The sequence below is a fragment of the Oncorhynchus tshawytscha genome, linkage group LG03 (assembly GCF_018296145.1).
Source record: "Oncorhynchus tshawytscha isolate Ot180627B linkage group LG03, Otsh_v2.0, whole genome shotgun sequence".
In the NCBI taxonomy this organism is placed as follows: domain Eukaryota; kingdom Metazoa; phylum Chordata; class Actinopteri; order Salmoniformes; family Salmonidae; genus Oncorhynchus; species Oncorhynchus tshawytscha.
The window spans coordinates 55324864-55339919 of NC_056431.1; the positions used below are offsets into that span (position 1 = coordinate 55324864).

The 15056-nt window shown below is 41.3% G+C and overlaps 1 protein-coding gene across 1 annotated transcript; it reads right to left on the reverse strand.

Moving 5' to 3' along the window:
* Positions 1 to 4807: 4807 nt before the first annotated feature.
* Positions 4808 to 12927, reverse strand: LOC112239001 (phosphatidylcholine-sterol acyltransferase). The gene is made up of 6 exons (XM_024407521.2): positions 12634 to 12927; positions 11058 to 11214; positions 7561 to 7676; positions 7381 to 7476; positions 7019 to 7243; positions 4808 to 6357 (listed from the first exon to the last, which is right to left on the reverse strand). The coding sequence occupies exons 1-6, from the start codon at positions 12779 to 12781 to the stop codon at positions 5810 to 5812; spliced, it is 1290 nt and encodes a 429-aa protein (XP_024263289.1). The 5' UTR covers positions 12782 to 12927; the 3' UTR covers positions 4808 to 5809.
* Positions 12928 to 15056: the final 2129 nt, after the last annotated feature.

A 15056-nucleotide genomic window follows, 5' to 3' on the forward strand; every position in this document is an offset into this window, starting at 1 on the left:
TGTCTGCACCCCTTTTGATTTAAACGAAACCTTCCATACATGTTTGCCTATGGTATAAAGTTGTCAGAAAGTACTCAAAGTTGCATACCCCACCCTACCATGAGAAATGTCTTCTTCACTGATCACCCCATTTGTCTTACATGAGATGACACCCCGTACAGGATTTTTTTTGTCCTGTGTTTTGGCATGCTGTTGCACTGTGCATGAGCCACATTTGTAATTCCCATTTGTATTGGGTGCCTGATTGGGCTCGAGGCAAGAGCAGATCTCACTAGGCCATCCCCAATATTGTGGCCACACTTGTAGACCACCAGTGGGGGTTCCTGGAAAATGTGATGTTTTTTTTACCATCAGCTGAGATGTTCTGTTTGCCGGAACCGAGCAACGGTTGCCTGTGTGAAGTGCCAGGAAGTGTGTGTATGTGCGTGGGAGCGTGTGTCTGTGGTATGTGTGTACGCATACCACAGAGAAAGAGGAAGAATGCATGCCTCACTTTTTTATTTGATTTATTTAACCTTTTTTAGGAAAGTAAGTTAAGAACAAATTCTTATTTACAATGATGGCCTACCCATACCAGTTACAGTTCATATCAGGAAATCAACCAATTTAAATAAATTATTTCGGACATAATCTATGGATTTCACATGACTGGGAATACAGATATTAATCTGTTGGTCACCGATACCTTATGAAATGGTATGGGAGTGGATCAGAAAACCAGTCAGTATCTGGTGTGACCACAATTTACCTCATACATCTCCAATGCATAGAGTTGATCATACTGTTGATTGTGGCCTGTGGAATGTTGTCTCACTCCTCTTCAATGGCTGTGCAAATTTGCTGGATAATGGCAGGAACTGGAACACGCTGTCTTACATGTCGATCCAAAGCATCCCAAACATCCTCAAATGTGTGACATGTCTGGTGAGTATGCAGGCCATGAAAAACTGGGACATTTTCAGCTTCCAGGAATTGTGTACAGATCCTTGCGACATGGGCCATGCATTATCATGCTGAAACATGAGGTGATGGCGGCGGATGAATGGCATGACAATGGGCTTTTGGATCTTGTCACGGTATCTCTGTGCATTCAAATGGCCATAGATAAAATGTAATTGTGTTTGTTGTCCATAGCTTATGCATGCACATACCATAACCCCACCGCAACCATGGGGCACTCTGTTCACAATGTTGACATTAGCAAACCACTCGCCCTCACAACGCCATACACGCTGTCTGCCATCTTCATAGATTAACTTCTCCAGTGTGCCAGTGGCCATCGAAGGTGAGCATTTGCCCACTGAAGTCAGTTATGAGGCCAAACTGCAGTCAGGTTAAGACCCTGGTGAGAACGGTGAGCACGCAGATGAGCTTTCCTGAGTCAGTTTCTGACAGTTTGTGCAGAAATTCTTCAGTTGCGCAAATCCACAGTTTCATCAGCTGTCCGGGTGGCTGGTCTGTATCCCGCAGGTGAAGAAGCCAGATATGGAGGCCCTGGGCTCTAAAATTCTCTAAAACAACATTGGAGGTGGTTTTTGGTAGAGAAATTAACATTCAGATCTCTGGCAATAGTTCTGATGGACATTCTTGCAGTCAGCATGCCAATTGCACACTCCCTCAAAACTAGAGACATCTGTGGCATTGTGTTGTGTGAGAAACTGCACATTTTTAGAGTGGCCTTTTATAGTCCCCAGCACAAGGTGCACATGTGTAATGATCATGCCGTTTAATCAGCTTCTTGATATGCCACACCTGTCAGGTGGATGGATTATCTTGGCAAATGAGAAATGCTCACTAACAGGGATGTAAACAAATTTGTGCCAAAAATTGGAGAGAAAAAAGCTTTTTGTGCATATGAAAAATGTCAGGGATCTTTTACTTCAGCTCATGAAACATGGGGCCAACACTTCACATGTTTGTTCAGTGTATATAGTATATACACCTGGGTGGCAGGCAGCCTAGTGGTCAAGAGCATTGGGCCAGTAACCAAAAGGTTGCTGGTTCAAATCCCTGAGCCGGCAACGTGGAAAAATCTGCCATTCCGCCCTTGAGCGAGGCTGTTAACCTCGATTAAGGCAGCCCCCACACCTCTCTGATTCAGAAGGTTGGGTGAAAAGCAGAAGACACATTTTGGGTGAATACATTCAGTTGTGCAACTGACTAGGGATCCCCTTTCCCTTCTCTAAAACAATTTCTAGAGTGTTGAAAGTTTCCAAGAGCACATTGAAAAAATTGAAAAAAAGATGTAACTACCCAGATTCTGCCTAGAGCTGAGTAACCGGGCAAGAAGGACCTTGGTCAGGGTGGTGACCAAGAACCCAATGACCACTCTAGCTGAACTACAGAGTTCCTTTGCTGAGATGGTAGAACCTTACAGAAGGAAAAGTCTCTACAGCACTTCACCAATCTGGGCTTTATCGGAGAGTGGCCAGGTGGAAGCTACTCTTGAGAAAAAGGTACAACAGTACACCTGGACTTTGCAAAAATGAACATGAAAGAGCATAAGGCAAAATAATTTGTGGTCTGATGATAATTTATTTTCACTATTTGGCCTGAATACAAAGCTCTATGTCTGGAGAAAACCCGGCACAGCCCATCACCCGTCTAACACCAACTCCAACCCTTGAGCATAGTGGTGGCAGCATCAGGCAATGGGGATGCTTTTCAGTGGCAGGGATTGGGAGACTGGTAAAGATAGAGGGAACAATAAATGGAGTCATGTACAAGCAAATCCTTGATAAGAACCTGTTTCAGAGTGCAAACAACCTTAGACTGGGTGTGAATATTTACGTTCCAACGAGACAATAACCCCAAGCATACAGCCAAAACAATGTTGGAATGAATTCAAAACAATAATGTGAAAGTCCTTGAGTGGCCCAGCCAAAGCCCAGACTTGAATCCCATTGAAAATATGTGGAAAGACTTGAAGATTGCTGTTCCCCATGTAACTTAAAAGAGCTTGAGAAAATCTGCAAGGAAGAATGGGAGAAAATCCCCAAATCCAGATGTGCAAAGCTGATACAGATATACCTAAGATGACTCAAAGCCGTTATCACAGCCAAAGGTACTTCTACAGTATTGACTCGGGTGTGAATAAAATGTCTAAAAACACGTTTTCACTTTCATTATGGGGTAGTGTGTAGATGGGTGATATTGAAAAAAAAATGTAATCCATTTTGAATTCAGGCTTTAAAATGTATTCCACTAAATGTGGAATAAAGGAAGGAGTATGAATACTTTCTGAAGGCACTATATACTGTATGTCCAGTCAATTTCTGTTACAAAAAAATATTAAGAGCTGATCAATTGAACACGAATTTACACAACTAGATTCATGTAATAAACAGTATCCCCAAAGACTAAATACAGTACAATATCAGAAACTCACATTGTAGACATGCCTTGGCCGATTAAAACATGATACATCTCAGTTATGGACATGAATGGATGAACAAGTTTCAAGTTTTAATAGTCGTATGAACGGGATACTCATGGTATACATCGTCCAAAGAAATGCTTACTTGCAGGTTCCATCCCGACAATGCAACAACAATAAGAAATAATAAAAGATAAGAATACGAACATAAAGTCAAATGGCTCATTAGAAGCACATGAATAGAGCGCATCTTCAAAGAAATGTTATGTACTATCATGCTGAGAGGAAAAGATAAACGTAATGAAACAAGGCAAAATGCATATTACATTTCAATATCTGTTAGGATGAGTGCACATACAGTGCATTCAGAAAGTATTCAGACCCTTTAACTTTTTCCACATTTTGTTAAGTTACAGCCTCATCCTAAAATTGATTAAATAGTTTTTCCCCCCTTATCAATCTACACAACCCCATACTGACCAGTGGTGGAAAAAGTACCCAACTATCATACTTGAGTAAAAGTAAAGATACCTTAACAGAAAACGACTCAAGTTTTTAAATATACTTAAGTATCAAAAGCAAATGGAATTGCTAAAATATACTTAAGTAGTTAAAGTACAAGTATAAATCCTTTCACATTCCTTATGTGTTTGCTTAATACATTCCTTATATTAAGCAAACCAGATTTTCTAGTTTATTTTAATTTACGGACTACCAGGGGCACACTCAAACATTCAGAGAATGTACAAACAAAGCATTTCAGAGGCAGTAGGTATGACCAGGGATGTTCTCTTGATAAATGTGTGAATTGGACCATTTTCCTGTCCTGCTAAGCATTTGAAATGTAATGAGTACTTTTGGGTGTCAAGGAAAATGTATGGAGTAAAAAGTACATTGTTTTCTTTAGTAGTGTAGTGAAGTAAAAGTTGTCAAAAATATAGAAAGTACAGATATCCAAAAAAACTTTAGTACTTGAAAGTATTTTAACTTAAGTACTTTATACCACTGATAGTGACAAAGCAAAAACAGGTTTAGACATTTGCAAATGTATTAAACATTTAAAATGGAAATCTCACATTTACATAAGTATTCAGATGCTTTACTCAGTACTCTGTTGAAGCACCTTTGGCAGCAAATACAGCCTTGAGTCTTCTTGGGTATGACACTACAAGTTTGGCACACCAGTATTTGGGAGTTTCTCCCATTCTTCTCTGAGGATCCTCTCAAGCTCTGTCAGGTTGGATAGGGAGTGTTGCTGTACAGCTATTTTAAGGGATCTCCAGAGATGTTCAAGTCCGGGCTCTGGCTGGGCCACTCAACGACATTCAGAGACATGTCCAGAAGCTACTCCTGCGTTATCTTGGCTGTGTGCTTAGGGTTGTTGTTCTGTTGGAAGTTAAACCTTAGAAAAAGAACAGGCGAGCCGCAGTCTAGGAGTTCAGATGCAATACTTTAATAATCAACGTTTGGACAGACAAGCTGTCTTCATCAGGGTATAATGACAAACACCGCGGTTCACTTGTTTATAGAGTTTCAAAGGACACACAGGTGTCTAATCATGGCTGAGTGTGGCTTGATTTCATTGGTTGATTTACAGATATAAATAGAACATGTAAAAGCATGAATGGATAACATACGATCATAGATACAATTTGTCTACATAGGCCTATAAATATTTACAATGAATAGGAAAATCACAATCACAAGAATGGCTTCAGATCAAAGTCTACTTTGATACCGAAGGGAGCAAGAGAGAGGGGGTCTTTAAATGAAAGATCCAGGCGGCCTCTCGTTTGAGGTCACCCCCTCTTCTAGGGAGGGTGACATGTTCGATGGCGATTTCACGAAGGGACAAAATAGTGGTTCGCTTCCAAAAAGTGGGCCACAACTGGGTACGTCTAGTTTTTGCACCTAATGGTGCTACGATGCTCCATGATTCTTATTTTTAATTTGCGCTTTCTTTTACCCACAATTTTTACCACAAGGAAAGTTATCACACAAATAACTGCCTTAGTGCCTTAGCACATGATAACACCTTTGATTGGGATCCGTTTACCTGTTTGAGGGTGTTTGAAGGGTCTACATTTGTAAGTGCCATTACATTGAGCACAGCCATTACACTTTTAGTTTCCATCTGGTAGAGGCGCAAATAATATTATGGGGTGGTAATTGTCTCAAGGCTTAAAAATCATTCTATAACCTGTATCCTCCCCTTCATCTACACTGATTGAAGCTGTCATGGAAAGAGCAGGTGTTCCTAGTGGTTTGTACATTGTGTATAAGTCCACCTCCGTAGCTAGCCTACTGGCATCAGTAATAGTATGTATATTGGGAGGGTGAATAATTTTCTCCCCAAAAGCTTACAGTATAGATTTGGGAGGCTGGTCTGGCTGGGCCTGATCTTGCATGAGTGGGGAATCAATGGGATGTTCATCAGTTCATCAATGTAGAATCCTCTTCACCATATCTTCCCTCCAGAATACTCTGGACCACATTGATCACCTTCCTATTTAATACTATTTCCATGTGGGGCATAGACCTGAATTCCTTGACATGGACAGGCTGTGCTTGCTTCCCTCTCCAGCGTTTACAAAGACCGAGGCTAAGACTGTCCACTGTATCATCCCCATCAGCATACACATAGTCTATGGGGTCTGCATTTGGGAACTGGTCGTCATAAATATAGGTAACCGGTGTGAGCAGCCCCACACCATAGAAGCAGTACATCTCAACACCAGGAGGGGGCAGACCAGCTGTCAGGTTTCTGGTGTCTTCCCACATGAACCAGCCATCTTCAAAGTCAATGTCTTTAAAGAAGCGCTGGTAGTCCTGGCGGGTATAGTTGAATAATGGCGTGGAGATGAAGACGTGGTCTGTAGGCCAGACCTCTTCAAATGGAAGCATCCAGGGGTTTGTGGTGGTCATCCGCTGCTGCTCCCGGATCTTGATGTTGGACACCAGTGGGATGCCAAGATTTTCACCTGTGGAGACAATTGTTATCATTCAATATCAATCATTTTCTCTTGGCAATCTCCAGACAATGTGTGACTCGCCAATGTAATACAGACAAACCTGACCTACCACCCTTTCAAGAAAATGAAGACATGGGCAAGGCGGTCCGGTCCGGCGTCCTGGCAAAATAAATAGTGGGGGCACTTTTTGGTGTAACAGATGTCTCTTTCCATTCACCAATGTTTGGAGGCTGGATATATGTTGCGAGTGGTTGAACATGTGCAGGTAGCCTAGTAAAGGAGCCCTTAAGTGATTGTCAAACAATCAGATAAAAACATAACTGGTTGTGTTGAGGCCACAATAAAAAGGTCCAGTAAGACATTTTAAAAGTTAAATTACAAATCTTTACCACTAGGGCCAAAGAGATGCTATTAAATTAACAGGTATTCTGTATGTAATTCTATAATTAGGCCCATAAATGTTTTTGGTGCAAGTGTGTGCACATATAGGAAGTCCCCTACCAGGAAAGAAATTAATTATTTCACCCTGCAAGTAAAAACGATTTTGCAACATGAGGTGATTACAGTCAATGTAATCTACTTCAACCCGGCTATCAGGTTCTCTCAAGTATATTATGTTTCTATTATGGGTGAGGTTGTTCAATCTGTCCACCAAATTCTGACACAGTACCTGATGCTAGTACTCGAAGGGTCTTGACAGCCCCACCCCAGGGTGCTCCAAGTGAAATGAAGCCTTTGATGTATTTGTCTTTCCAAGCCTGGGTCTGCTGATATAAGAAGTAGAGGATATAATTGCTTCCCATGCTATGGCCCAGGATGTAAAGTGGTTGTTGATCCCTCTCGTACATATCCTCAATCAGCTTCTTCAGTCGTGCAAAGTATTCCTCCTGCTCGTCTGATAAGGTGAGACAAATAGGAACAGTCACATTATGTGTAAGCATGTGTGCATAAACAATTAATGAGTTGCACTTTCCGTACAGGAAAGTGATTGTCAGTTGGATGGTGTGTGTGTGTGTCCATGATGACACTTACTCGGAGCTACTCTGAAGTCATATGGTGCTGCTCGGACAGACTCATTGCGGACATATCCCATGTTGACCAAATGTGTAACCATATTATTAAAATAACCTGGAAAAGGAGACATCTCATTCAATGAAATCATAATCAAAAAGAAGACATAGGAAAAGATGGCCTCATTATGGTTGTTCTCACCTGACAGCTTGTGGTTGTCCAAGAACTCAACAGTATATGTCTGTCCAAAACCAGGCACTCTCACAGACACCCCTGCAGAATTGGATGACTTGCGAGTTGTCCTATTGTATACAATTCTGTAGCAAGAAATATGCAGTAGGTACATAATGTTATTGCATAAGGAAATGAACCCAACCACTAAAATGCTGAGGACAATGAAGAAAGATGGTGCCGGAGAAGGCAGACATTTTACGTGCCACCAACCGATTGTGTTTTTTGTTTGTTTGTTTATAACTCCTTTTTTTTAAACTTATTTTGTACATAATGTTGCCACTACCGCCTCTTATGACCGAAAATAACTTCTGGACATCAGGACTGCGATTACTCACCAAGGTCTGGCAGAATCCTTTTTTCCCCTTTATGCGCTGACCAACTAGCAATTGTTTTCACTGACATGTTCAACCTCTCCCTGTCCGAGTCTGTAATACCAACATGTTTTAAGCTGACCACAATAGTGCCTGAGCCCAAGAACACTAAGGTAACCTGCCTAAATGAATACCGACCTGTAGCACTCACGTCTGTAGCCATGAAGTGCTTTGAAAGGCAAGTCATGGCTCACATCAACACCATCATCCCAGAAACCCGAGACCCACTCCAATTTGCATACCGCCCCAAAAGATCTACAGATGATGCAATCTCTATTGCACTCAACACCACCCTTTCCCATCTGGACGAAAGGAACACCTATGTGAGAATGCTATTCATTGACTACAGCTCAGCTCATAGTGCCCTCAAAGCTCATCAATAAGCTAAGGACCCTGGGATTAAACAACTCCCTCTGCAACTGGATCCTGGACTTCCTGACAGGCCGCCCCCAGGTGATAAAGGTAGGTAACAACACATCCGCCACGCTGATCCTCAACACAGGTGCCCTTCAGGGGTGCGTGCTTAGTCCCCTCCTGTACTCCGTTCACTCATGACTGCACGGCCAGGCACGACTCCAACACCATCATTAAGTTTGCCGATGACAACAGTGGTAGGCCTGATCACCGACAACGACGAGACAGCCTATAGGGAGGAGGTTAGAGACCTGGTCGTGTGGTGCCGGGACAACAACCTCTCCCTCAACATGATCAAGACAAAGGAGATGATTGTGGACTACAGGAAAAAGAGGATCGAGCACGCCCCATTCTCATCGACGGGGCTGCAGTGGAGCTAGTTGAGAGTGTGCACCCATCACCAACAAACTAACATGGTCCAAGCACACCAAGACTAGAGGTCGACCGATTTATGATTTCTCAACTCCAATACCGATACAGATTATTGGAAAACCAACAAAGCCGATACCGATTAAATCGGCCAATTTAAAAAAAAATGTATTTGTAATAATGACAATTACAACAATACTGAATGAACGCTTATTTTAACTTAATATAATACATCAATAAAATCAATTTAGCCTCATGCAAATAATGAAACATGTTCAATTTGGTTTAAATAATGCAAAAACAAAGTGTTGGAGAAGAAAGTAAAAGTGCAATATGTGCTATGTAAGAAAGCTAACGTTTCAGTTCCTTGCTCAGAACATGAGAACATATGAAAGCTGGTGGTTCCTTTTAACGTGAGACTTCAATATTCCAAGGTAAGAAGTTTTAGGTTGTAGTTATTATAGGAATTATAGGACTATTTCCCTCTATACCATTTGTATTTCATTAACCTTTGACTATTGGATGTTCTTATAGGCACTTTAGTATTGCCAGTGTAACAGTATAGCTTCCGTCCCTCTCCTCGCTCCTCCCTGGGCTCGAACAAGCAACACAACGACAACAGCCACCATCGAAGCAGCGTTACCCATGCAGAGCAAGGGGAACAACTACTAGAAGCCTCAGAGCGAGTGACGTTTGAAACGCTATTAGCGCGCGCTAACTAGCTAGCCATTTCACTTCGGTTACACCAGCCTCATCTCAGGAGTTGATAGGCTTGAAGTCATAAACAGCGCAACAAAGAGTTGACGCACTCTTGACGCACGCTTGACGCACAACAAAGAGTTGCTGGCAAAATGCCGAAAGTGCTGTTTGAATGTTTACGCGCCTGCTTCTGCCTACCACCGCTCAGTCAGATACTTAAGATACTTGTATGCTCAGTCAGATTATATGCAACGCAGGACACGCTAGATAATATCTAGTAATATCATCAACCATGTGTAGTTAACTAGTGATTATGATTGATTGTTTTTTATAAGATAAGTGTAATGCTAGCTAGCAACTTACCTTGGCTTACTGCATTCGCGTAACAGGCAGTCTCCTTGTGGAGTGCAACGAGAGAGGCAGGTCATTATTGCGTTGGACTAGTTAACTTTAAGCTTGCAAGATTGAATCCCCTGAGCTGACAAGGTGAAAATCTGTCGTTCTGCCCCTGAACAAGGCAGTTAACCCACCGTTCCTAGGCCGTCATTGAAAATAAGAATGTGTTAACTGACTTGCCTAGTTAAATAAAGGTATAAAAAAATATATATATATAATAAATAAATCACCAAATCGGCGCCCAAACGTGAAATCGGCCCTAATTAATCGGCCATTCCGATTAATCGGTCGACCTCTAACCAAGACAGTCAAATAGGGCACGGCAAAACGTATTCCCCCTCAGGAGACTGAAAAGATTTGGCATGGGTCCTCAGATCATCAAATGGTTCTACAGCTGCACCATCGAGAGCATTCTGACTGGTTGCATCACTGCCTGGTATGGCAACTGCTCGGCCCCTGACCGCAAGGCACTACAGAGGTACTGGGCCCTTCGCATTGCCATCACTGGGGCCAAGCTTCCTGCCATCCAGGAGCTCTTTAGGCCCTAAAAATGATTGAAGACTCCAGCCACCCTAATCATAGACTGTTCTCTCTGCTACCGCACGGCAAGCGGTACCGGAGCGCCAAGTCTAGGTCCAAGAGGCTTCTAAACAGCTTCTACCCCCAAGCCATAAGACTCCTGAACACCTAGTCAAAATGGCTACCCAGACTATTTGCATTGCCCCCCTTTTTTACACCGCTGCTACTCTCTGTTGTTATCATCTATGCATAGTCACTTTAATAACTCTACCTACATGTACATATTACCGCAACTAACCAGTTCCCCTGCACATTGACTCTGTACCAGTACCCCCTGTATATAGTCTCGCTATTGTTATTTTACTGCTGCTCTTTAAATACTTGTTACTTTTATTTCTTATCTGTATTTTTTAAAACTGCTTTGTTGGTTATGCTCGTAGGTAAGCATTTCACTGTAAGGTCTACTACACCTGTTGTATTCGGCACATGTGACTAATAAGATTTGATTGGATTTGACTCACAATCAAACTAGTGAAAATAGAGTTGTGGTTGTATGTATGCTCTTCTATTACAGTGCATTATTTATTGTTACAACAATGAACCATTAGGAAATGCTCCCTAAGTGTAGAGTTAAAATGATTGAATTAATCATGATCTAAACAGAATTATTATGATCATATTCATTCTCCCCCTCACCTTATATTATCAATCCAACAGTTAATCCCAATTGGCATGAACATATTCAGGTCAATCCAAAGTGTGAAAAAGTCATCTGTCTTTTTGTAGCACATCCAATGCACACGGCTTGGCTTGTCAATCTTGGCTTCAAGCTGGTTTCCTGCAGTCCCAGGCACTGGTAAAAAAAAAGTTGTCAAATGTTATATAAATATATAAACATTGCGTAAATTTCCTACTAAATATCTGCATGAACCATTTCTGAAATGTCTGCGCATGTACAGAAATCAGACAGGTCATAAACTGCATGTGTAAACGAGCATTATAACCTTTTTATGCGAGTAAAGTACATTTTGGATAAAAAATGTAATGACTGCCTGATGGAAACAAACATTTTAGTTTAACTTTCCAAATGTCGACAAAAGAAAATATGCTAGACAAGGTGGGATCTTTTTGTGTCGGTAAATTGAATTGAGGAAATGTCAGTGTAAACGCTTTAATGCGCAAATATTGATTTAACAACCATCATATCATATTTATATTTTTGTTCAGTGTATTTACTAGTCCCAATTAAATGAGCGATGTGGATGACAATTTGTTGTAAGGCTCCTTCGAGAATATGAACCCATCACGCCCAGAAAAGGTGAGGAATGTATTATGCAATGGTTATGAAAATAAAATAAACCGTTCTTGTGCTGACATTGCTTCCAGAGGCAGTTTGGAACTAGGTAGTGTGTGTTTCAACCACGGACCCATTCTGTGAGCTTGTGTGGCCTACCACTTCGCAGCTGAGCTATTGTTGCTCCTAGATGTTTCCACTTCACAATAGCAGCACTTACAGTTGACCAGGCAGCTCTAGCAAGGCAGAAATATTTTACTTACTGACTGGTTGGAAAAGTGACATCCTATAATGGTGCCTCCATAAGGCCATTCTACTGCCAATGCTGGTCGATGAACATTGCATGTCAGGAACGGGTTGTGGCTGAAATAGCCACAACCACTAATTTGAAGGTGTGTCCACATACTTTTGGATATATGGTGTACTAAACTTTGGACAACTTTAATACACTTCATTGCAATGACTAAGCTAGAGGTTCACATACTTTTTCCTACAAAGAAATTGAATGTTGGGATCAACTTACTCAAGAAATAAATGAAAAAAAATACAATTATTGTGTTGTTTAAACCAGGTTCACTATCTACTACTAGGACTTATATGAAGATCTGATCACATTTTTTGTCAAATTTTTGCAGAAATACCAAAAATGCTAAAGGTTTCACAAACTTTATCTCACCACTGTATATCCCTGACCCAACCAGGACCATATGATTTAATTAACATTCACCCCAACATCCATTACTGAGTTCAAGGACCTACAATCCTCGTGGAAACCATAGAAAACTGCCTGGAACTTGCTTCTAGTTCTAGATAGAGAATCGACCTGTTTTGTGAAATACATTTTGGACTTTCAGTATACAGGAAAGCAAACGGATAGCCTATTACAATTGCATAAAACATACATTGAATTCCATGAGATATAACATGTTGTAATAGGCCTATCACAGCAAACTAATCAAGAAATAGAAATCTGCTCACCTATAAGAACCGGCGGAGTGCTATTGTTTGACACTTTGTTTTGAGTTTTGAAACTTGATGGAAAGACATCGAAGAGCCAAAATCCAGCAGCTTGCTGTAGCGCAAGGAATACTATAAGGAGCACAGTACAGCAGTGCGCGTGTCCCATTCTGTCAAAATCTTGCCCAAATCTTAATCGTGTCAAAGTTTACAGTTCTCTCACTAGGTCAGGCGGACGAGAGCTGGGCTGTATTCATTCCGGCTAACAGTTGCAACTAAAACGAGGGTTTCTATTGGACAAATTCAGGTAGGTCCCTCCCTGATTCGCTCCGTTTGCTTCCTTTAAGAAGCGTTTTACAACAGAATCTGCGGAATGAATACACCCCTGGCCTATTATAAAACGGGTTGTTTGGTTCCTGGATGCTGATTGGTTAATAGTAAGGATTTAGTTATTCACTACCATCCCTGCTAACAGTTCCATTTGAATTCACAATGTGCATCCACTGCCAATTCAGAAACTCACGTCTCCCCTGGAAAAAAGCATCTAAACAATATTTCCCCATGCTACTAGGCTAGCATTTGGTTTAAACAGTTGGGTTTTGTCTAAACCTTGTTTGCCTCTGACCTGTGCAGTTTTTTTTTTGCGAACTCCACACTGCTATGCATAGAGAATAAATGTGACACGACTGACAGCTTCTGAGCCATGTGAATTAATTTATCCGGATCATTATAACGGATAATTTCAAAGAAATGGCAATAGAAAGAAACAAACGAAAATGCACATAGTTTGCTGTAATTTCAGCTGCTTGATGTGATTGTGTGTTAACTGTAGAGTGCTAGCTAGCAATGTAGAAGGCTCTTAGCTTCTATAGCCACAGTCATAAACTCTGTCAATGTCTACAATGTATCTTCTTAAAATTAGATTTTAAACCTAACCTTAACCACACTGCTAACCTTATGCCTAACCCTAAATTAAGATCAAAAAGCTAATTGTGCATCCAATTCTGACTTTGTGGCTTTAGAAGCTAGTGGAAACGATGGAGTACTAGCTCATGCATAGCTACAAAGCAACCAGCGGCCACATTCAGGGCAGGTGGGGCAGACATAAAAATTATATTTTCTGTCTTGCAAGTTATTTTAGCATTAATGCGTGTCACATATCCGTTTGGAAAATGTTTTTATTGAGTTACTAAAGCCGCATACAAACATGGTCAGCTCCAAATTGCAGGTATTTCAGCCTAGCTCAATGCTGTCAATGGTGGTGGGGCAGCCAGCGGAAAATACAGAGTGTAGGGGTTGGTAAACTTCTCTAGTTGCGCTGTGATTGGCTCAGTGTTCTGTCACTCATGGGGACACTATTTCACCCCAAAATCTACAGGGAGAGCTCTAAAATTCTGCCATAGATTTCCATTAGAAGTGCCCATCCAAGAAGGCTCAAGGTCATTGGCCACAGATAAAATCACGTTATATCTACCGTAGCTTTGATTGGACTGATGTCAACATCATACTTTGAAAATCTTAGCTAGCAAGATAGACAAGCAGTCATCATGAATCACATTGACAATCTACTAACAAAAGCTTTTCAATATTTGTCATATGAAGAGAAATTATATATCGGTGCTCATTGGTCATGAACATTACATAACAAGTTGATAATTGCAAATTCAACAATGAGTGGTTTGGAAGGAATTAGTGGCTAACTGCAAACATTGCCAGGCAATCACTATTTTGCTTCCCCTGCCTGCTATTCGGTGGAGAGGATGTGTGGTCCAAGACTGGGTTTAAGGGTATCTTTTCCAAGCTTAAAAGGATAAACATCCACACACAACAACATGGCCTGAAAAGGTTGAATACATTGTCCATGCTGTCAATCTAGCATGACTTCTGCCGCATTCAAAACAGCTGAAACTCGGAACTGGGAAATGCCATACTTCAGTGAGTTCAAGACTACTGGGAACTCTGAAAAAAAACTATCTCCGACTGGGGAAAAGAGTTTTGAACAGTCATCCAACTCGGAATTCCAAGTTGGGAACTCGGGCCTCTTTCTAGAGCTCTGACCTGAAGATAACTGACGTCATGATTCAATCTCGGTTTTTTCAGAGTTCCTAGTTGTCTTGAAAGCACCCTAGATCCAGAGAATGCCAGACTGATGACAAAGTTCTTGACAAAATTTGCCCACAAGAAGGATCACTGCACCACCTTCCTGTTCAAGTGAGCAAAGCACAACGGTGAGTCCAAAAATGTATTATTTGCTACTGCATAAATTATGTAATATGCCAGGGAGATATGTATAATGTAGCTACGGAATATATGTTGTGTAGTAATCTGTTAGTAGCCCATATGCCTCACCCTAATAATTTGGTCCCTTTCCCCCTCATAATTTAGCATACTCTTCTAACTTGGAGGTCCACATGTAGCCCATAGCCTGTTTTAACGAAATGTCA